The sequence below is a fragment of the Schistocerca cancellata genome, chromosome 8 (assembly GCF_023864275.1).
Source record: "Schistocerca cancellata isolate TAMUIC-IGC-003103 chromosome 8, iqSchCanc2.1, whole genome shotgun sequence".
NCBI lineage: Eukaryota > Metazoa > Arthropoda > Insecta > Orthoptera > Acrididae > Schistocerca > Schistocerca cancellata.
The window spans coordinates 311,688,527-311,712,734 of NC_064633.1; the positions used below are offsets into that span (position 1 = coordinate 311,688,527).

Below are 24,208 nucleotides of genomic sequence, written 5' to 3' on the forward strand. Positions count from 1 at the left end.
CTCTCTCTCTCTCTCTCTCTCTCTCTCTCTCTCTCTTTACTATACTTTTATTAGTGGCCCTGAACATAATTCGTCAGTGACACCAGAGAACAAAAGAAGGTTGCGTGTGATCTCCAATTAAAATTATTTCCTGCAAGATGATGCATCTCATTAGTGAAAGAATGGTATCAGAATTCATGTTTCTTTATTCCTTTCTAGAAACTTTTCTCCACTTTTTTAAATACAAGGTTAAAATATTTGTGTTAAACTGTAGCTTACCTTACACCTGTCCAATTATAGTTTCACTGCAGTTTTTGAATTGCGTGTATCATTTATTATTGTCATCATGGAATTTCCAATACTCATAATACTTTCAGCAATGTTCCTGAAACAGAAGTAGGATACTTTGTTTATATGTTCAGAGGCACACACACTTGGCTTAAGGAAACCCTGACATGTATCATCACATAATATGGCAAACTTTCTGAAACTGCTGCAGATACCAGTGATTGTTTACATAGAAGTAGGGTGAGTTTTATTTGTATTCCTCATTTCCCCATGTGTGACCCAGTTTGTGAAATCCACAGTTGTAATAAAAATGATGTAACTTTATGAAAAAATAGAAATTTCATTCTCAGATAACTGTGAGCATATACCACATAGCTAACATCCAGCACAGAGCTGGCTATTTTGTATTGCTCCAGGGCTTGATTCTATATTGAATTTGTGGCTGAGTTAACCCCTGTTCTAACTGTAATCTATCATAGATCCTTTGAACAAAAAACCATGCCCAGTTCTTGGAAAAAAAGCACATCTCACACCCGCCTCAAGAAGAGTAGCAGAAGTGATCCACAACCCTACCATCCAATATCCTTTACATCGACTTGGTGTAGAATCTTAGAACATATCAAACATAATGATGTATCTTTAACAGGAAGGCCTTCTCAGTGCAAATCAGCACAGATTCTGAAAATGCCTATCATTTGGAACCCAAACATCAATTGTTTGAAATCCAACTCACACTTTTTTCACATGACATACTGAAAGTTTTGGATCAAGGCAATCAGGTAGATGTAGTATTTCTTGATTTTGGAAAATCATTTGCTTGGTACCACACCTATGCTTTTTGTCAAAAATTTGAGCATATGAGATATCAAGTGAAATTTGTGGCTGGAATGAGATCTTTTTGGTGGGGATGTTATCTTGGGTGGACACACATCATCATGTGTAGTAACTTGGAGTTTTCCACAGGGAAGTGTGTTGGCACCCTTGGTATTCATATTGTACATTAGCAACCTTCTGGACAGTAGTAATAGTAATCTCAGAGTTTTTGCAGTTGATGGAGTTATCTATAATGAGGTACTTTTTGAAAAAAAACTGCTTAAATAGTCAGTCAGATTTCACCAAACAAAAATACTTAGTGTCGTATGAATGAGATATCAATGAGTCATTGTCGGAATCGGCCAACTCATACAAGTACTTGGGTGTAACACTGTAGGGATATGAAGTGGAATGATCACAAAGGCTCAGTCATGGATAAGGCAGTGGTAGGCTTTGGTTTATGGTGGAATACTGGGGAAGTGCAGTCAGTCTACAAAGGTGATTGCTTACAAATCACTAGTGAGACCAGTTCTAGAATATTGCTCAAGTGTATGGGACCCATAACAAATAGGAGTAATAGGTGATATTGAAAGTATACAGAGAAGGGCAGCACAAATGGTCACAGGTGTGTTTGATCCATGGCAGAGTGTCACAGAGATAATGAAGGATATGAACTGGAAGACTCTTGAAGATAGACACAAACTATCCCAAGAAAGACTAATAACAGAGTTTCAAGAACCAGCTTTATATGATGACACTAGGAACATACTACAACCCCCTATGTATTGCTCGCATAGGGATCATGAGGATAAGGTTAGAATAATTATTGCTTGCACAGTGGCATTCAAACATTCTTCCCGTGTTCCATATGTGAATGGAACAGGAAGAAACCCTAATAACTGGTACAGTGGAACGTTCCCTCTGCTACACTCCTCACAGTGGTTTGTGGCGTATAGATGTAGCTGGAGCTGTAGATTGTTCAGCTACTTTTGATATGTCTGTTCTCTTTGCTTTGAGCTACATTTACATTCTGTTGTTTCCTCTATTCAAATAATCTAACCGATCAAGTCGAGTCTAATATAGAAAGTTCAGAGCCTTTCCGTTTTTCCATCTGTTCAATAATATTGTTTCAGAGTCAGTGGGGTGGGGGGGGAGCTGTGGGAAGTAGAGACAAGAACACAACAGACAAGATATAGTTAAAAATTACCTAAACTTGCACTAAACTAAAGAAATGCACTGCAGCTCGTATGAAGCTGACTGAGAGCTACTTCTTCATAGTAATTATGACTGCAAAACATTGAATATGTACAACTCTTTATCCTATGTTAGTTTCTACACACACAACCATGCAAATCTGTGTTCCAAAGGTCTTGAGTACAGAAAATTATTATTTTTTTTCTTATTTGTTTCTTAATGCATATCAGGACCTTTTGTTGAAATAAAGATAAGTAATAAATTAATTTGTGAATAGTATGTTTCTTGTGGGTTTTGTCATTAGCCGTTAGTGTCCTACTGTTGTTTACAGGCTTCTTCTAGCATTGTTATTGCCTTTGTAAATATTACTTTGCAGGTAAATGAGAATATAGTTTGTTTTCATTTTGTTGCAAGTATTTACATCACTAGTTTCTTATACATACATACAACATTTGCAGGTCCATGCAGTTGATCTGGATAAAGGAGAAAATGGTGAAGTGAGGTATGAACTAATAAAAGGCCATGGAGAGCTCTTTAAAGTATGCAGAAAGAGTGGTGAAATTACACTGAAACAGAGCTTGGAAGGGCATAATAGGGAATATGAACTTGTAATTGCTGCCTATGATGGAGGTATGCTAGTGTATTCCTTTATAAATTTGATATCAAGCTGTATTTTTTAAATACATGTTCCTAAAATCATAATGTTTTTAAGACAAAGCTATAAGTGTGCTTTGTTCTGAGAATTTTTTGTGTGTAACAAGATTATCATTATCTTTTAAGGTATCACGCCATGCTCTACAGAGATGCCTGTTCATATAAAAGTTATTGACAGATCCATGCCTGTTTTTGACAAACAGTTCTACACAGACAGTGTTTTAGAAAGTATTGAATTACATTCTTCTCTTGCTGTTAGTATACAGGCTGAATCTCCACTTGGCAGGAAACTTATTTACAGCATTGTGAAAGGAAATGAGTATGAGGAATTTGCCTTAGACTTTAACACAGGTAAGTGCTCTTCAGTTTGCACTGGTGATGTGCATGGAAGTTCTGTAGCAACATGCTTCGTGACAGTGCAGTTAAAGAGCATATTAGATCATGGTTACAGTAACAATCACTGATGAGTGTCTTTTGCAATAGTAGTAATGTTCACTATGAGCATTTTGTGCATTTGCTAATATAAATACCATGTTGTTTACTGACTGATGCACTAAATTAGACTTTAGTCTCAAAATCTGACATGATATGGTTATGGGCCCTGCTGTCATTATGAGCTGTAAAATAATTGAGGATGAGGGATTATTTCCTCAGATTTCAGTCCAGGTTTGGGATTAATCTATAGATAAATTCAAAACCTGCTTGAACTTTACTTCTTCTCATTTGCATTTAACTTCCAGTGGAAACAGTTTACTAGTATGAACTAATAGTGAAATTAACTTCAGGATTTAGGAAATACATGGCTGGTGTAAGTAACTTGCCCAAATGACATTTGAAGAAAAATAATAAAGATCATCTGTATAGTTAGGATTATTTCTGTAGTTAAATACAAATGCATGGGAAATAATTATTACATTACTGTTAATTCAATAATGATAGAAAATGCTGCTGAAGTACTGTATCTAGACTGATGTATTTTCTATCTCCATCCACAGCCCCCGACAGTAACAATGGTCCCTGTGAGTATCGATTTCTCTTATTATTGTATGTTTGTGTTTGGCTTTGTATTGTAATTTGTAGCATGTTGTGCTGCAAGTGGCATGGGGTGCATACACTGTCCTTGGAAGAAATGACTTTAACTACCTAATTTGCTTGCTTCATCTTGCTTTTACTTTCTCTTGTCCTGTATGCATATGCCCATATGATGAAATAGTTTAATATTTAAATTTTGCGTGCTTGATGAAATGCAGGAAAACAGGATTCATGATGATAATTATAGTGAGAAACTAAAAGTGGAAAACTACATGGTTTTCCATAAATTTACTGCAGTACAATGTGTAGTTAATAGAAAATGCTGAAGAGAGAAAATTATGGTTAAGAAGGTAAATGAATAATGACAGCCAAAATCATGAAGAAATATGTGATTAGAGAGATAACATGGGGAAAAACTGAAAATAAATAAAGTTAATAAAGTAGAGTTTTGAAATAAGAGACATAAACAAGGTAAAAAATGGGAGAGATGCAAAAAATAAAAAAGCAAAGGGTAATAAATTATAAATTAAGATCGGAGGACCATGAAAGTCATTGGTTGGAGAGCCATTTCTCATCTCTAGGTTGTATGGTATTGATACTGGGAGCAGGAATCCAAATGCCATAATGTGTTCTTTAACATAATATTTTATTTAGTTGATGTAGACTGTTTGTGGCCATGCATCTTTATGGAACTCTCATTTGTACAGCATTATTGAACACTTTGCAATTCTGTTAAAAGTGTCAACTTACATTTTACTGTTCATTATCTCCTTCGATAAAGATATAATGTGTGATTTACATTACCCTGAAAGGGAAAAATAGTTACATTGAAATAAATAATTAGTAAATTAAAATTAAAGTGACATATCTACTTGAAGATTAATTTGAAAAACACACAACGCTCTAGTTGTTATGTTTCTCGTAAATGTTATTCCCTTGTCCTCTGATCTGTGAATGGGATAACTCAGCCAGTTATCAGGGAACTTAACAGTTTAGTGTTAAATGCACATTGCAGTCACCTTAGAATTTTTGCATATCACAAACAATTGCCAGAGGTGAAAGTCACAGTCAATTGCAGGAAAAAATTGTATGACTAACTGAAGACCAAACTCTGGACTTTTCAACTTCTCGTCCAAAACATACAGAACACCAAGTGAAAAGAGCAGCTGATATCAACATTAAAAAAGTCACTGGATAAAACTAAAATAACAAAGAGACAGAATGGCAAGCCAACACATACATTCAGGAGGTGAAGTTCCATGTACTGCCAATATACGCATTTAAAAGTAGAAGAAAATATTCTTGTTTATGGAACTGAGAGTTCCTTCTTCAAGGGAGAAAACAGGTATTGGTTAGGGAAGACTGAAAATAACAGGCATGTCTCTAGGACTGCAAGTTATTATGATACAGCTTCTGGCCACTAAATACCCTCAGCAGGTGAAATTTCAATACTGCTGATAGACATACATGAAATAGGTCCATAGGTTCCTCTCCTAGAGTTGAGTGACTTGCCCTTGCTTCTTAATAGTCCACAATGCATTCATCTCTCTTCCTAGAGGAAGGACATAGTAGTTCTGAAAGCTAGAACAGCGTATGAATTTTTATATATGTCTATCAGGAATACTGAAATTTCCTCTCCTGAAGGTAAGTAGTAATTAGTAGTTCTGTCTCATAATTTTATAGTTTTCTCAAGTGAGTCTTCCTTTTGATATAAATTATGTGATTTCCTTTTTTCACTAGAATGGAATCAAGTTAGCTGAAAACATACTACTAACAACAAAAAAGTTTCATGGAAATATGAAAAAGTAGTTATTTGATTCTCTTATATCCATACACATTGTCAATGAAAATAGGTTTTTAAATATTACAGTCTGGCTTACATATTGTTAAGGAAAACATTGCAGATAAATACATGCTTCCTTATTTTATAACAGATTTTGTCCATAGTGACTTAATATCTAATGGAAATATATTATTTTTTTATGTTGAGTGAGTGATGAGGGAGCACCAGAATGTCATTTTTGTAAAGTTTCTCCCCTGGAAATAATATGTACTTATTGCATTTAAACTCTTTGTACTGTCTAAAGTATGTCTATGTAAATTTTCTGATGTGAACTCATAAATCACTACTGGGGCTATAAGGTCAACATAACAGCATATCACTGATATTGTAATAGTCATAAAATGTTATTATAGAGTTTTTCATTGTTACATTGAAGCGTGAAGTGCAGTTGCTTTTGATTGAATGTTATGTTTATGCAGTTTTGCAAAAGAATGTAAAAAGTGCTACATGGCTTGAGATGAAAAAAATGTATGCACCATGTTAAATTGTAGTGGAGGTGCCAGCAACACAAAATAGTTGACACAGTCCCTTAATTTTAGAAATCTAAAAATTTTTTTCCTCCAGAAGATTTTTACTGCAAAAGAAACCAGAAAAGGAAAATTAGATAGATAATGCATTGCTGAATTTGAAGGTACTGGTAAAAAATCATCTGGAATGCTGTATATTTCAAAATAGCTCACTACTTTATTCTTGTTTTTGTTTCTGTTTTTGTGTTTTTCTTCTCCTTCTTCCTTTCCCTTCTCTTTGACTTTTAAGTCAATGAAAAAGATCTTTCTTGAATATTTGTTATTTTCTTTTGCTACCTTCTTTTTCCACTTTGTTCATCCTGATGACGTTTAATGCAGTTTGGTCTTATCGTCTCCAGTGTTTTCAGATTTAACATCACTTTCGGCCAAGTAAAATGGCTATAACTGACTTTTGATCACGAAAGGCTCATTGCATCATAATTATCACCATTAGCAGCAGTGATTTGAAAACCACTGCTGCATAGATGCCTCCTTCCAGACTTTTCCATTCCTCCATTCCTTACAGTCTTGAGCTGTATACATCATTGTACTGTTGTGACTTGCCGATCATTCAAAGCACCGCCGCGCAATTACACGCATCCTCTACGTGCGGTGCTGTCTGCCAGCCATGCAGCAGCTGCGCCACCTAAGCGGCCAGCCGAGCAGCGGCTGCTAGACTGGGACTCAGTTCTCATCCGAATGCTAACGTGTACACATGTCTTGCTTGTCAACTTCCTTTTCACCGTTGACCCACAGGGTTCCATGGCTACTGTCAAGCAACTATTGCAAAATCTCCTTGAACAGCAAACGCTTCTAACAGCGGCGATTCGCGATTTCGTCGTGACGTCAAATGCGGGGCGTTTCTCGTCATTGGCTATACCTCCTTTTCCTCCTTACGACGAGACGGCGGAAGACTGGTCTGATTATGAAAAACGTCTTCAACAGCACTTCTTGGCATTTCATGTCACGGACAAACAACCATGTAAGTCTCTGTTCCTTTCCTGGATTTCACCTCAAATGTATTGGTTGTTGCCGCAATTGGCTCCTTTGAAGGATCCTGCATCTTTGTCCTTTACTGAAATGTGCTCACTTCTGTCTGTCTATTTTCAAAAGCAAACGCACATGGTAGCCTCTCGTGTTGCCTTTTATCGTTGTCAAAAACAGCCACATCAATCCTATCGCGCTTGGGCTGCTGAACTTCACGGCCTCAGTCGAAAGTGTCAATTTGTTATTGACTTTCACAAAGAATCCTATGCCGATTCCATGGTACGGGATGCTATTATCCGGTCGGCACCCGACAAAGAAGTTCGGCAACGTGCCCTTCAGTTGGCGAATCCGACTCTAGATGAAGTTCTCTCCATCACACAGTCTTTTGAAATATCTCGCTCCGCTGGGGTGCAAATAGAGGCGTGGGGTGATGTCAGGGAAATACAACCTCTGTGCGCTGTTGACGACGCGTGCGGCGCGTCCCCGCCAGCCGACGTGGCCGCAGTGGCTCCCACGCGCAGCCTTGGCCTAGCCGTAAACAACCCACTAAGAAACTGCAGCAAAACCCCCGGCAACTTCCTTCATGTCTGCGGTGTTTCACGAAACATTCACGCGAGGATTGTCCCCAACGTTGGGCTGTGTGTCACAATTGCAAAAAGAAAGGTCATGTGTCTTCCATTTGCAAATCCGACTGCATACATGATGTTCATGAACATGACACTGATTCTGATTCCGTGTTGTCTATCAATTGCACTTCTTCCCTTTCAGGGAAGTTATTCCTCACTGTCCAAATCCTTGGTCGAGATGTTCGCATGCAAGTGGATACCGGTTCTGCTGTCACTATAATTAATTCTCAGACGTATCTTCAGCTGGGTTCTCCACTCCTGTCCCCTGTCACTCGGCAATTACGGACGTACAATAAACAGAAGATTTCTCTCTTGGGACAGTTTAATGCTGAGGTATCTTACAAATCTGTCATTCGCACTGTTTCCATATTTGTGGTCGACCAGAGCAACGCAGAAAACCTATTTGGTTTCGATGCCTTTCGCATTTTTGGGTTCTCCATAGATGACTCTGTCAATATTGTCTCTGATGCTATTCCTTATGCTCAACTGGATTCCTTGTCGATGAAATTTTCGTCCCTTTTTTCTCCTGGGTTAGGCCGTGCAAATGACTTTGAAGCTCATATCATGCTCAAACCCACTGCTCGGCCTAAGTTTTTTTTGGGCTCGGCCCATTTCTGTGGCCCTTCGTGATCGGGTAAAACGGGAGTTGGATCGTCTCACTACTTCAGGGGTCTTGCTTCCTGTCACTTCCAGTGAGTGGTCCTCTACTGTCGTTGTTGTTGCTAAGCCAAATGGTGATATTCGACAGTTTGCTGAAGCGGACGAATACCATCCCGAGAGAGTTGAAACCCCAAGTACGTGATAGGTGCCTGTAAAAATTGTGATTTCTGAAGATTACACTTAAGACCGGCAGTCTGTAAGACATGAAAAAGTGTGCGGAGATTTTGAAGCGATTTCAAAGCCACTGTAAATGCTCAATGCCTCATTGACGCTTACCCTATGCCCCGTCTGGAAGAACTGTTCATTAAACTTGCTGGAGGCCAGTATTTTTCTAAAATTGACCTGTCAGAAGCTTATCATCAACTTCCTCTCAACGCTGCTTCCCAGCAGTTTCTGGTCCTTAACACGCCTTTCGGCCTCTATCAATACCAACGCTTGCCATTCGGTGTTGCTAGCACCCCTGCTCTCTTTCAGCGATTCTTGGAACAATTATTGCTCCCTGTCCCTGGGTGTATCAGTTACATGGACGACATTGTTGTCACTGTCTCTTCCACTGAAGAACATCTTCAAAATCTCCGCACACTTTTTCATGTCTTACAGACTGCCGGTCTTAAGTGTAACCTTCAGAAATCACAATTTTTTCAGGCATCTATCACGTACTAGGGGTTTCAACTCTCTCGGGATGGTATTCGTCCGCTTCAGCAAACTGTCGCTGCGATTGATGCCCTTCCTCGCCCTACATCTGTTAAGGAACTGCAGGCCTTCTTGGGGAAAATAGCATACTATCGCAAGTTTTTACTGTCTGTGGCTTCGGTGGCTCAGCCGTTGCATTGCCTGTTGCATAAAAATGTGCCTTTTCACTGGTCCGCGTCATGCGAAGCGGCTTTCCAGAAATTGAAGACTATGCTGAAACAGGCCCCGTGCCTGGCTACTTATCGACCTGGCCAACATTTTGTTCTTGCCACAGACGCGGGTCGGTGCAGTCCTTGTGCACCGTTTTTCTGATGGTTCAGAACAACTCATTGCTTATGCCTCCAAAACGCTCACGGATGCCCAACAAAAGTATTCTCAGATTGAGAAAGAAGCTTTGGCCATTATTTATGCTCTTCATAAGTTTGGTGTTTTTCTCTATGGCTCAAAATTTCATCTTGTTATGGATCACAAACCAGTTGTTTCCTTGTTTCATCCGTCAATGTCACTTCCCGACAAGGCTGCACACCGCCTCCAGCATTGGGCTCTTTACTTGTCTCATTTCAATTATGAGATTCATTTCTGGCCAACGGCTCAACATGCAAATGCTGTTGCTCTGTCTCGCCTTCCCATGGGTCCTGATCAGGCATTCGATAGGGACGAACTTTTGTGTTTCCACCTGGATGTTGCCGAGCAGCGGGTTGTGGACGGGTTCCCCATCACTGGGGACAGGCTGGCGGCTGCTACAGGTTCTGACCCTAACCTCTCCTGGGTTTTACGCTTTATTCAGAAGGGTTGGCCAGATCGCCCGTCTGCTAAGACTTCTGATCCGTTGCGGAACTACTACACTTTGCACTACCGCCTCACGGCTAGGGATGGTGTTATCCTCCTCTCCACTGACAATGCTTCGCCGTGTGTTGTGGTACCTGTGTCTTTGCGTGCTTCGGTCTTGCGCCTCCTTCACCAAGGGCACTGGGGTGTATCTCGCACAAAATCTGTGGCGCGCCGTCATGATTACTGGCCTGGCATCGACTCTGAAATAGCACACATGGTTGCTGCCTGCGGCCATTGTGCGTCACAGGCCGCTGTCCCGAAGTCATCTTTGTCACTATGGCCTTCGCCTGAGAAGCCCTGGGAGCGCATTCATGCTGACTTTGCGGGACCCTTGTTAGGTACTTATTGGCTCCTCGTAATTGACGCCTACTCTAACTTTCCTTTCATTGTCCGTTGCACGTCGCCTACCACCGCGGCAACCACCAGTGCTCTCGCCCGCATTTTTTTCTTTGGAAGGCCTCCCCTCTACTCATTTTACTGATAATGGTCCGCAATTTGCCTCTTCTGAATTTGTGGATTTTTGTGCTTGTCACAGCGTTATGCATGTCACAGCCCCGCCGTTCCATCCACAATCCAACGGTGAGGCTGAACGACTGGTCCGCACATTTAAGGCTCAGATGCGAAAACTTCTGACTTCTTCTGCTGCTGACGATGTGCTTCTCCAGTATCTGGCGTCTTATCGTTTCACCCCCATGGGCGACCACAGCCCGGCTGAGCTCTTACATGGCCGACAGCCCCGCATGCTACTTCATCTTCTGTGGCCTTCCACCTCACGGCCGCGGGTGCCTTCACTTGGCCGGTTCACCGCCAACGACCTCGTCTGGGTACGGGGATATGGCAGGCGGCCAAAATGGAGCTCGGGCCGCATCTTAAGACACCGTGGCAGATGCCTGTATGAAATCCAGATGGACATGGGTGTTGCAGCGCATCATTCGGACCAGCTTCGGCCTTGTGTGCCAGCAACGCCTGTTCTGAATGCTACACCACCTTTGGCTCTACCTGACGCTCGGGATTTTGGCATCTCTCAATACTCACAACGCAGCCCTCTCACCGTCACCGCAATGCCAGCACAAGAACGGATGCCACCAGGAGACGTGCCCATGCAGGAACCAGATGACCATCCTCTGTCAGAGCAAATCTACTTGCCTCCTCCTCCAACGGACGCCGACACATCGCCCATGTCTCCTGTCATATCAACTCGACTTGCCACAATGGGCAGATTGGTGCATGGGGCCCCAGCAGATTAGACCCCTACGTCTCCTGTCATCTCGACCCGTTATCATAGGTGACACTTCCGTCCGTACGGGAAGCCTCCTCCTCGAGACTTTACGGCGAGTCAAATAATGCCTATGTACATTAGCCATCTCCAGGACACCTCCATCAAGACCAACAATTTCAAAGGGGGGGAAAGTGTTGTGACTCGCCAATCATTCAAAGCACCGCCGTGCAATTACGCACGTCCTCTATGTGCAGCACTGTCTGACAGCCATGCAGCAGCTGCGCCACCTAAGCGGCCAGCCGAGCAGCGGCCGCTAGACTGGGACTCAGTGCTCATTCGAATGCTAACGTGTACACATGTCTTGCTTGTCAACTTACTCTGTGACTTGTATGTGCTGTGTCGTTCTGAAATATATGTCTTAAACTTGACGTTATAACATGTACTTCCTGCAATCTTTCTGAGGTCATCCACCCAGATTAGGTTGTTGTCTTGTTGTTTTCTTGTCTCATGGAACCCAGCAAAAAAAAGTTCTTTGTCCTTGTCGTGCCTACCTCCATTTCATTTTTATTGCAGTCATAATTACAACTGCCTTTCCAGACTGTTCCTTCAGCTATGTACACTCCTGGAAATGGAAAAAAGAACACATTGACACCGGTGTGTCAGACCCACCATACTTGCTCCGGACACTGCGAGAGGGCTGTACAAGCAATGATCACACGCACGGCACAGCGGACACACCAGGAACCGCGGTGTTGGCCGTCGAATGGCGCTAGCTGCGCAGCATTTGTGCACTGCCGCCGTCAGTGTCAGCCAGTTTGCCGTGGCATACGGAGCTCCATTGCAGTCTTTAACACTGGTAGCATGCCGCGACAGCGTGGACGTGAACCGTATGTGCAGTTGACGGACTTTGACCGAGGGCGTATAGTGGGCATGCGGGAGGCTGGGTGGACGTACCGCCGAACTGCTCAACACGTGGGGCGTGAGGTCTCCACAGTACATCGATGTTGTCGCCAGTGGTCGGCGGAAGGTGCACGTGCCCGTTGACCTGGGACCGGACCGCAGCGACGCACGGATGCACGCCAAGACCGTAGGATCCTACGCAGTGCCGTAGGGGACCGCACCGCCACTTCCCAGCAAATTAGGGACACTGTTGCTCCTGGGGTATCGGCGAGGACCATTCGCAACCGTCTCCATGAAGCTGGGCTACGGTCCCGCACACCGTTAGGGTGTCTTCCGCTCACGCCCCAACATCGTGCAGCCCGCCTCCAGTGGTGTCGCGACAGGCGTGAATGGAGGGACGAATGGAGATGTGTCGTCTTCAGCGATGAGAGTCGCTTCTGCCTTGGTGCCAATGATGGTCGTATGCGTGTTTGGCGCCGTGCAGGTGAGCGCCACAATCAGGACTGCATACAACCGAGGCACACAGGGCCAACACCCGGCATCATGGTGTGGGGAGCGATCTCCTACACTGGCCGTACACCACTGGTGATCGTCGAGGGGACACTGAATAGTGCACGGTACATCCAAACCGTCATCGAACCCATCGTTCTACCATTCCTAGACCGGCAAGGGAACTTGCTGTTCCAACAGGACAATGCACGTCCGCATGTATCCCGTGCCACCCAACGTGCTCTAGAAGGTGTAAGTCAACTACCCTGGCCAGCAAGATCTCCGGATCTGTCCCCCATTGAGCATGTTTGGGACTGGATGAAGCGTCGTCTCACGTGGTCTGCACGTCCAGCACGAACGCTGGGCCAACTGAGGCGCCAGGTGGAAATGGCATGGCAAGCCGTTCCACAGGACTACATCTAGCATCTCTACGATCATCTCCATTGGAGAATAGCAGCCTGCATTGCTGCGAAAGGTGGATATACACTGTACTAGTGCCAACATTGTGCATGCTCTGTTGCCTGTGTCTATGTGCCTGTGGTTCTGCCAGTGTGGTCATGTGATGTATCTGACCCCAGGAAAGTGTCAATAAAGTTTCCCCTTCCTGGGACGATGAATTCACGGTGTTCTTATTTCAATTTCCAGGAGTGTATTTGTATTCTTTTCACACCCATCTCCCATTGTTTACTGAACAACACTAAGTATTTCTTTCATTTTAACAAAGAAGTCCATGACTCTCTGTCATAAGTGAAAATGGTAATACATACTGACTGTAAACTTCCCATTTGAGACCTATTGGAAGCTTAAATTTGAAGTCTATATTAGTTTGGCAAATGCGACCACCAATACCAGCATCTTGAGCCAGAATGCAACATCACATGGGATGCGGGAAGGGATAGTAAAGTACTGGTGGGGAGAGAGACAAAAGCTGTCTGCTGGAGTGTGCAGGGACTAGATCACCAACAGCTGCAGTGTCAGAAGGTTGTGGAGCATGCAGGTGGGGAAAGGAAAGGAGCAAAAAAGGAGAGAAGTGGGGAAAGTTGAGCAGATGCATTGTCAAAGGGCTGAAAATCAAAACATTAGGAGATGAGACTGGTGAGTGATAGAATAGAAGAGGTTGGAACTGTTGGGTGGTGAGTGTGGGGACAGTACGCTACCATAGGTGGAGGTTGGGATACCGTAATTACTCGAATCGAAGCCGCACTTTTTTTCTGGTTTTTGTAATCCAAAAAACCACCTGCAGCTTAGAATCGAGTGCAAAGTCAGCGGAAGCTCTGAAAAATGTTGGTAGGTGCCGCCACAACTAACTTCTGCCGTCGAATATATGTAGCGCTACACAGGCATGCTTTGCAGGCACAAAACCTCTGTGTCAGCAAATAAATTAAAAAAAAAAAAAAAAAAAGTGGAAGACGAAATTTTTTCTCCGCCCCGAGTTTTGATCACTGCATTTTCATACATTATCTAACGAAGTAAATACAAAGTCCGTATTGTTCATCTTCAAATGTTGCAGTGTTTCAATGTACTATGAAAATTCGACTGGCAAGACTGTTAGGGATGTTTGGCAATATGGCCAACTCTACATTCTGAATTTTTTCCTACCTGTGAGAAGAGATGGTCGTTAATAGGAACTTTTATGAATTGTAAATCACAGGCAGTATTCTCTTCACCATAAGAATAATACGAATGTAAACATTTTGCCACGTGTTCTTTCATGTTTGCTGCTATCTCATTTAAATTCTGTCTGCCTAATAAACTACAAAACTAGAGTGAGACAACAGCAAATGCGGAAGAATATACATATCATGTCATGTTTATATTCGTATTATTCTTATGCGTAATAGTGATACAGTCAGAAATTAAGCACGGCAATTGACTAGATTATTAAATCTAAGATGACTAATTTCTGTGCAGAATGTAATGAACTAAAGAGGCATCTGCAAAGATTTTCAAATGGAGAAAAATTTTCGCTAAACTCTCGTTCAGAACATCGTCTATCATACGCAGTCTATTATTTGGTTCTTGTTGATCATTATCAAAGAAAGCAGCAGTGTAAGTAACAACAAATAGCAATCATTGCCATTGTTTCGCGAATGAGATGATTTCCCCCCCCCCCCCCCTCTCTCTTTTTTTAAAAAAAAAAAAAGAAAAAGAGCGGCGGTAGCACGCACAAAAGCAAGCCATGCCGCGAGCGGTGACAGGCCGTAAACACTCATTATCAGAATGCGACAAACAATGCATGACACAGTACAGCAATGCATCTTCAGCTTAGAGTGACGTAAACACCTATAACAAAGAGAACGGCACTTATTGGATCAAAGAAAAATAAGCAATCAATTCAAACCAGACGAAGCACTTGAGAAAGGAAGGGTACCCGTATAAATACGGACGGAGCGCCTGACACACAGCAATGGCTACCTGGTAAAGCTTAATTGCTAAGCTTACGTCTCGAACCAAACTACTGTAGTTGTATCGCCATTCATTCGACCTAAATTGTGTCTCATATTACAGTGGACCAACTTTGTTTCGATTTGGAGGTGCGGCCTAAAACTTTTCTGTCCCCTTGAATTTAGAGTCTCAAATTTCAGGTGCGGCTTAGATTCGGGAAAATTTTTTTTCCTTGATTTCGAGTATCATTTTTCAGGTGCGGCTTACATTCGATTGCGGCTTAGATTCGAGTAAATACGGTAATTATGGGAGTATAGAATGTATTTTATGGACAACTTCCATCTGCCCGGTTCAGAAAAGCTGGTGGTGGATGGAAGGATCCAGATGGCTTGGGTTGTAAAAAGCAGCCATTACAATCAAGTGTGTTATGTTCAGCTGCATGCTGTGCCGCAGGGTGGTCCACTTTGCTCTTGGCCATAGTTTGGTGGTGGCCATTTATCTTGGTGGACAGCAGGTTGGTAGTCATATCAATATAAAATGATTGTGCAGCAGAGGTGGTATATGACATGGCTGCTTTCACAGGTGTCCTAGCCCCTGATGGGGTACGATAAAGTGCTGATTAGGTGGATTTGGGAGGTTTCACATCTCAGTCTTCCAAAAGGATATGATCCTTGAGGCAAAGGGATTGACTAGGATGTTGTGGAGGTTGGCTGGGTGACGTAACACCACTTTAGGAAGGGTGGGAAGTATCTTGGGTAGGATGGCCCTCATTTCAGGGCACAATGACAGGTAATCGAAGCCCTTGTGAAGGATATGATTCATTTATTCCAGTCCTGGTTGGTACTGGGTGATGAAGGGAACACTCTTTTGTTGCTGGTTCTTAGGGGCGCTGGGAGAATTCGAGATATGGAGGGAAATGGCACAGGAGATCTGTTTGTGGACTAGGTCTGGAGGATAGTGCTTGTCTAGGAAGGCCTTGGTGAGACCCTCAGCATACTGAAGAAGGAACTTTTTGTCACTGCAGATATGCTGTCCCCAGGTAGCCAGGCTATATGGGAGGGATTTTTCGGTGTGAAAGGTATGCCAGCTGTCAAAATAGCCAGGCTATCTGGGGACAGTGTTTCTGCAGTGACAAAATCTCTCTTGCTTGGTTTGCTGAGGGTCACACCAAGACCTTCACAGACAGGCACTATCCCCCAGACCGAGTTCGCAAACAGATCTCCTGTGCCATTTCCCCACAGATGCCCAAATCCTTCCACCACCCCCAAGAACCAGCCACGCTGGAGTGTCCCCTTCATCACTCAGTGCCACCTTGGACTGGAACAACTGAACCACATCCTTTGCCAGTGCTTTGACCACCTATCATTGTGTTCCTTAAATGAGGACCATCCTACCTAAGATACTTCCCAACCCTCTTAAAGAGGTGTCCCATCACCCATCCAAGCTCCACAACATGCTAGCCCATCCCTATGCCAATCCCAAGCCAGTCCCTTTCCACAAGGATCATATCCCTGTGGAAGACCCAGGAGCAAAACCTACTGAATCTACCCACCCAGCACTACCTATTCCAGTCATGTCACAGGTTTCTCACATCCCAGGTGGTGGGTCACCTGCGAAAGCAGCCATGTCATATAACAGCGCTGCTGCAGTCTTTGCACAGCTTTTTATATTGGTATGACCACCAACTAGATGTCCACCAGTATGAATGGCCACTGACAACCTGTGGCCAAGAGCAAGGTAGATCTCCCTGTGGCACAGCATGCAGCTGAACATAATACACATCATAAATTAAAAAAAAAAATGTAAATATCATGTGACTAGGGCCTCCCGTTGGATAGACCATTCGCTGGGTGCAAGTCTTTCAATTTGACACCACTTTGGCAACTTGCATGTCGATGGGGATGAAATGATGATGATTAGGACAACACGACACCTAGTTCCTGAGCTTAGGAAATCTCCGACTCAGCCAGGAATCGAACTGGGGCCCTTAGGAGTGACATTCTGTCACGCTACCACTCAGCTCTCAGCTACTGGGGGCAGACACACACTTGATTGTAATGGCTGATTTATTATCTGAGTCATCTGGATCCTTCCCTCCACACAGGAGAGCAACTTGCATGTCGATGGGGATGAAATGATGATGATTAGGACAACGTGACACCTAGTTCCTGAGCTTAGAAAATCTCCGACTCAGCCAGGAATCGAACTGGGGCCCTTAGGAGTGACATTCTGTCATGCTACCACTCAGCTCTCAGCTACTGGGGGCAGACACACACTTGATCGTAATGGCTGATTTATTTTCTGAGTCATCTGGATCCTTCCCTCCACCACCAGCTTCTCTGAACTGTGCAGATGGGAGTTATCCTTACCACACATTCTCCACTCTCATAATTATTGTGGCCTCAACCTACAGTAATACACTGTCCCCACACCCTGCACCCAAAAGTTTCCACCCCCTCTATCCTATCATCTCTTCCCCATTTTCATCTCCCACCCTGTTTATTTGCAGCCCTCTGCTAAGGCATCCACCTGCCTTTCCCTGCTTTTCTCCTGTTTTTCTCTTGTTTGCTCCTTTTTTCCCCACTTCCCTGCCCCACAACATCCTGATTCTGTTCCTGTTAGCAATCTAGTCTCTGCACATTCCAGCAGACAGTGTTTGTCTCTCTCCCCACCTGTACACTACTATCCCTTATCATTCCCCTTCCCCACCCTCTTCAGATTGCTGCTTGCATCCCACATCATATTGCATTCCGGCCTGAGATGCTAGAGTTGGGAGTCGTGTGTGTGTGTGTTTTTACTGATGAAGGCTGTGGCTGAAAACTATATATGAGTATCTTTTACCTGTACCTGTCTGCAACTTGACGAGTTTTCTTTACGGTAAGTAGCCATCTGTCTTTTCGTACATTGGTGATATTTCTACTTGGAATTTCCACTGTTTTAGTTTAGCAGATGCAGGGTAGTTTTTACTTCTCTGTTTATTTATTTTGCTGTATGTCCAGTTATTGCCTTCAACTGCCAAATGTGTAAAATCTCCTTAACTGGTTCTCTAACTTCTTTGTCAGTTTACTATCCAACAATGATTTGGATTCTCCGCCCATCCCAAGTATTGATACAGAGGAAAGGTCAAGATACTGTAGTTTCATGATATGGCCACAGCTTCTGCCTAAGCAGTGAACCATCACTGCCACCACAGGTTTGTCTGTGTGCCCATCTACTGATGTGTGAATGCTAGTAAATACTGCTGCCTTGCACTTGTCCTGTAGTTTTTGCTATTCTCTGAAGCCTTTGATACACACCATTGATAGCAGAGTGATTGAAATTGTCTATGTTTACATTTCTTGATTCAAAACACTCATAATGTGTGCATGCTTAAGACAACTTTCGCTACACTCTGGACTTTGCTTCTGGCTGGTTGTGGGCTTCATGCACTCTGCCATCATCAACTGCAGGAACTTCCTGTTTGTCCCAGTGGTTTCTGCACCACTACCAATCTGAGTGATCATAAACTGTGTTCTACTTGTGCCCAGTAGGATGGAAAAGTTAATTTGCACAATTTTTTCATTGTGTCAAACATACATAACTCTGTGATACCAGTTGATTTTTAGGCCTACTTCCAAACAGGCTCTGTTAAATAATGTTCTCTAAAGTTTGCAAATTTCTCTGGCATTAATCAATTCTTTTAAAACCCTCTACACACACCATTCCTTTCTTCATATGTTAAATGATATTATGCACCTCATTTGGCATTTCTTTTGGACTGTTCACTGTTATGTTGATGGATCATCTCGTGGGCTTTAAAAACATGTTAAGAAAGCTTGGACTAATTCTTCCTCTGCTTAGATTTTTTATCATCTGAAATGACGAAATATCTAGCTGACATCTGTTATGGTTTTGTTTTCTTAAAACTTACTGTTTGCTAATGTTTTTCTTGAACATTTTTCAATTTTTTTGTGCTCCAGGAAGCTGACAGCAGTTGGCATATGTGAGTATTATCATTTTCTTGAAACACTCACATTTTCTTTGATAGTTACTTTCTTCCATTTTCAATGAATTCAATGGAATGTCTCGTTTATTCAAAAAGAAGTTGCTATTCTCTGAGTTTTCTTCATTTTTTTGTAACTCTTTTGCTTACAGTCGAGTCTAGATCTGTGTATTCTCCATGCTATGATCCTCCTTCCCCCCTTTTACTTGGGTGTCGGATATTCATATCTCACAAACTTGGACACAGGAGTGGGGTCTTCAATAACTCTACAATGGCACAGCAGCCTTCAAGCCTCAGACTGTTTTCTGTAATGTTTGAGTAGCAGAGCTGTGCTCACAGCTGTCTCATCCAGGCCTGCAAAAGTTTGCTGTACAAGAGCTGGGAGGGGACCTCTTAATTACAATTTGGAGATGTTAAGGGAACACTGGAAGGAAGTTAAAGAACTTTAAGGTCATAATCAGAGAACAAATATTGACTCAACAGAAATTATTAGCAATAGGCTATGAATACACCTATAGAACAGAAAGTCAAAGAAAAATGACTAATAAATCAGTAGTGGCTTCAAACAAAAGGTTTTAGGAGAAATACAACCAGTCACGGGGATAACAAGAAAGGTGAAAGGTTATTAAAAGTGTGCTTAATTGAGTGCTTGAAGAACTGTTGGAGACATCCAAGAGAAAAGTGATCCTGTTGGTGAAGAAATTTATTGGCCAAAGAGTGAGGCCAAAGAGTGAATCATAGGAAGCTTTCAAAGCAAAATTTAACACTAAGAAGTGTTGTGACAGAAACTGGAGCTGCTGAGCATAAACAACTATTCACAATGGCAAACAAACAGACAAAAAGGCAGTTATTTAGTAAAGGATGTAATGAAGTCTATAAGGAACTACAAACAAATGAGGGAAGCAGACTCGATTTTAGAATAGCTAAGACCAGGGATAAAGTGACCAAGGATTTCTCCCACACTGTGCAAGTAAAGAATGAAGATAGATTTGTGCTTCAGGGTGAGGGTCAAATGAAGAAAAATGGAACTACCCTTTAAAAGACTTTTAAATGAAGGAAAGCCAAGAAAATTTCAGAAAATATTGACTATTTAGAACATGGCATGAGATATATCACAAGATGAAGTTTTCATTCTGAGATAGATCGCGCAATGCAGTTCAAAATCAGAAATAACTTGTAGAGCTCACTGTGGCTGATACATAAACATCAAATCCAGACTGCAGGCATATAAAACATTCATGAGGCTTGCATTAAGGAAGGAGCAAAGATGTGGGCAACTGAAAAAAAAGAAGTAAGTGCTGGAGGGTATGTACAATTGAGATGAAGACATAAAGTTGTCATCATAAAGATATTGAAAGTCAAGTTGAAGTGCTGAGATGGATATACAGAATCATCAGAACTGACATGATTCCCAATGTGAAAACATGAGAAAATTGAAATGTTGCTGACTTTTCTGTAAAGAAGACTCCAATTTTATAGGCACATCCTGAAAAGAGATTATGTTTGAGGCAGTAGGAGGGAGGAACAACCGGTGGAAAGTGATTCACAGGACTGGGTTAAGACAGGTTCCAAAAACGTTTATCATACATAAGACTGGAAAAGAATTAGCAGAAGAAATAAACTGATCAGTGTCAATTTCAATATCCATTGCCACTATTATTTTTCCTTTTTTCATCCAAAGCATATTTCAAATTGAAAAAGTTTTGTACAAGACTCATTTTGTTTCAATGGTAAGCATCTTCTGTGGTGATAAGTGTTTATTATTTCTTTTCATGTATTATGATGACAGCTGGTTTTTCTTTTCATTGTCATTAGAGATTGAAAATGAAAGGTTGCTGCGCACCTTCACTGGTACTCCCATTCCTTTCTCTCTTATAGCCAACATTTTCTTGAGCTGCATTAAACTTCTGTGTATACTTTACATTTCTTTAATTTACTTTAATGTACTTTATTTTACTTTACTTTACTATACTGTACTTGCCGCAAGGATCACATCCCTACGGAAGACCAAGGTGCAAACCCTGCCCAATCCACCCACCAGCATGTCCTATTCCAGTCCTGCCACATGTTTATACCACTTCATCAGAAGCCAGGCCATCTGTGAAAGCAGCCATGTCATTTACCATCTCTGCTGTAATCATTGCACAGCTTTTTATTTTGATATCATTGCCAAGCAGCCGTCCCCCAGGATGAACGGCCACAGCCAAACTGTGGCCACGAGCAAAGTAGACCATTGTGTGGCTCAACATGTGGCTGGACACAACACACTTGATTTCAAGAGCTGCTTTAATACCTGAGCCATCTGGATCCTTTCCTCTACCACCAGTTTTCTGAACTGTGCAGATGGGAGTTATCCCATAATTATCCTGGCCTCAACCTACGGTAATATACTATCCCCATACCCTCCACTCAACAGTTTCCACCCACTCTGACCTGTCATCTCGTCCCCATTCTCATATCCAAACATGTTTATTTACAGTGCTCTGCCAATGTATCCACCTGTCTTTCCCTGTCCCTGTCCCTCTCCTTTTTTCCCCACCTCCTTGTTCCACAACCTCCTGACAATGCACCTGTTGGCAATCTAGTCCTTCCACACTGCACCAGACTGTGTTCATCTTTCTCGCCACCTGTTCACTATGATCCCTCCCCCTTCCCCACCCCCTCCATATTGCTGCTTGTATCCCACGTGATTGTTGCATTCCAGCCCAAGATGCTGGAGTTGGTGGTTTTGTGTGTGTGTGTGTGTGTGTGTGTGTGTGTGTGTGTGTGTTCTACTGGTGATGGCTGTGACCAAAAGTGTTATGTAAGTGTCTTTTAATTATGCCTATCTGCAACTTGCTGTCTTTTCCTAGATTGTTGATATTCCTACCTGGAGTTTCCATTGTTTGACATATTTTCCTTTTCATTTTCAAAACTATATTTTACATAGCATTGAACACAATCCATAGCTGTACTTGGTTTGCATATAAAAAGAAAAAACAATATTGGGATGTGTATGAGATAAGATGTGATGAGAGGAATATGTAGTGGGCTGCATCAAACCAATCAGAAAACTAATGACTCAGTAAGATAGGGACCACTGAATATGCTATGCAACTTCTCAATGTCTTCTGATGACAAAAAGAAAAACTAGCTGCCATCACAACATGTGAAGAGAAACAGTTAATGCCAGCCACCATCAAGGGAAAAATATTTTTCAGTTCACAGTATATTTAGGGTGAATAAAAAGTTATTCCAACAGCAATGCAGAAAAACAGATGTCCAATTCAGAGTTTTGGACCATATTGTTGTTTGTTCCAATAAAGTAAACATCTTGTTGGAACGTTGCAGAAAGCGTCTTGGTAAGTCAATGTCTGCAACCCTCTTAAATTGAATGCATTATAAATTACGCATACAGGCTGGGTGACTGACTGCTAAATGGCAATATTGGCCTGAGTGCTCTTCTGGCACCTGATCTGTTTGTGTGTAAAGAAGAAAGCAAAAGACGGAAGCTTAAATTTGTGCTCTTAAGCTAGGTTTGAAAAAGGCCTTAATATTTGTGAGAGGGGGGACTGTGATGGAGGGACCAGCAGTAGTATAAAAGAGATGGTAATTAATTGTGAGCTTCAGTGATCATGAATTCATTTGTCAGTTAAGAAATCACCTGCTATGAAAATATAACATCTGTGTCAGCTGTTTCATGTTGTTGTCATCTCTGGTCCTGCCTATTGCTGGTAGAGAAGGGTTTGATGTCCATATGGCTACAAATAGTAAAAGAAATGATATTATGAAAAGGAATGTTGCTACTCACCATATAGCAAAGATGCTGAGTCACAGATAGGCACAATGGAAAGACTGTCACAAATAAAGCTTTCAGTCAATAAGGCCTTCGTCAAAAATAGACAACAGAAAAACACACACACACACACACACACACACACACACACACACACACACATGCAAACTCAACTCACACATACGACTGCAGTCTCAGGCAACTGAAACTACACTGCCAGTCTGATGCTGCTGCTCGCAATGTAGTTTCGGTTGCCTGAGACTGCAGTCGTGTTTGTGAGTTCCGTTTGCGTGCGTGCGTGCGTGCGTGCGTGTGTGTGTGTGTGTGTGTGTGTGTGTGTTATCTATTTTTGATGAAGGCCTTAATGGCTGAAAGCTTTATTTGTGATAGTTTTTGTGCTATGCCTGTCTGCTATATAGCGAGTAGCAACTTTCCTTTTCATAATAGTGTTACATTCCATACTGGAATTTCCATTGTTTAATAGTAAAAGAAAGTTTCAAATATTGTAGACAGTACAGTTTCACAAGAGAATTTCTTTTTGTTTAAAAGTAAACTGCATATTTAGTATGTAAGCCTACAGCATCCAAGAGTAGTTTAATGCAGAGTATATTTATTTGTAAATGAAGTATCTTTTCTGTTACTTGTTTTGATTATTTTTGTCTATTAAAGTCAACTTACTTGTGTATATTTGCATGTGTAGAATATTCATTTGTGATTTGTTTCCATGTCAGCTTAACTGCCTATCTGCAAAATTATATCCGTGGGGATAACAAACAACACATTACTAAATAAAACGCTTTACACAGACGTCACAGTTTACTGTTAATTATTTACACAAATTGCAGCATTCAGTATTGTAGTGTAAAATATTGTCTCCAATTCAATATAATACTTGTTTCATACTATAGTTATGATTTTGATTTGTCATTGCTATTGATTCTACATTTTGAATCATTTTCATCAGCCTATCTACAGATTTTCTTACATGTCGTGAAGAACTGAGAAGTTAGTACTTTCCAATAGTATTAATAGCCACTACTTTAAGTTAAAAATGAATTCATGATCTTGAAAAAAGGAAAGGAGGAAAAGGCAGAACTCGTATAGATAGATGTGTTGACTAGTTTTGAAGAGAGAGAGACTTCTTTGGTAAGGAAATTTTGTATGCTTTTACCATATGAGGAAGAACAATCTAGGAGTTGGTTGTATGTCTGGTGTACTCTGCTACTGGGTATATTAGAAAAATAACATTTTGATAATGATCCACTGAATTCACTAAAAGTGAAAGTTTATTACAATGTTGATGAATCATTGTCTGCCCTAATATCTTTCATCAGTGGCACCAAAATATATTT

The 24,208-nt window shown here is 41.9% G+C and overlaps 1 protein-coding gene across 1 annotated transcript in view; it reads left to right on the forward strand.

The window, feature by feature from the left end:
- The window catches only part of LOC126095266 (fat-like cadherin-related tumor suppressor homolog), an 892,347-nt gene that overhangs the window by 763,981 nt on the left and 104,158 nt on the right, over positions 1–24,208 (forward strand). Inside the window, exons 18-20 of the mRNA XM_049910026.1 lie at positions 2,733–2,904; positions 3,055–3,279; positions 3,924–3,947. Of these exons, the coding sequence (XP_049765983.1) occupies positions 2,733–2,904; positions 3,055–3,279; positions 3,924–3,947 (421 nt within the window). The remainder of the gene's footprint in view (positions 1–2,732; positions 2,905–3,054; positions 3,280–3,923; positions 3,948–24,208) is intronic.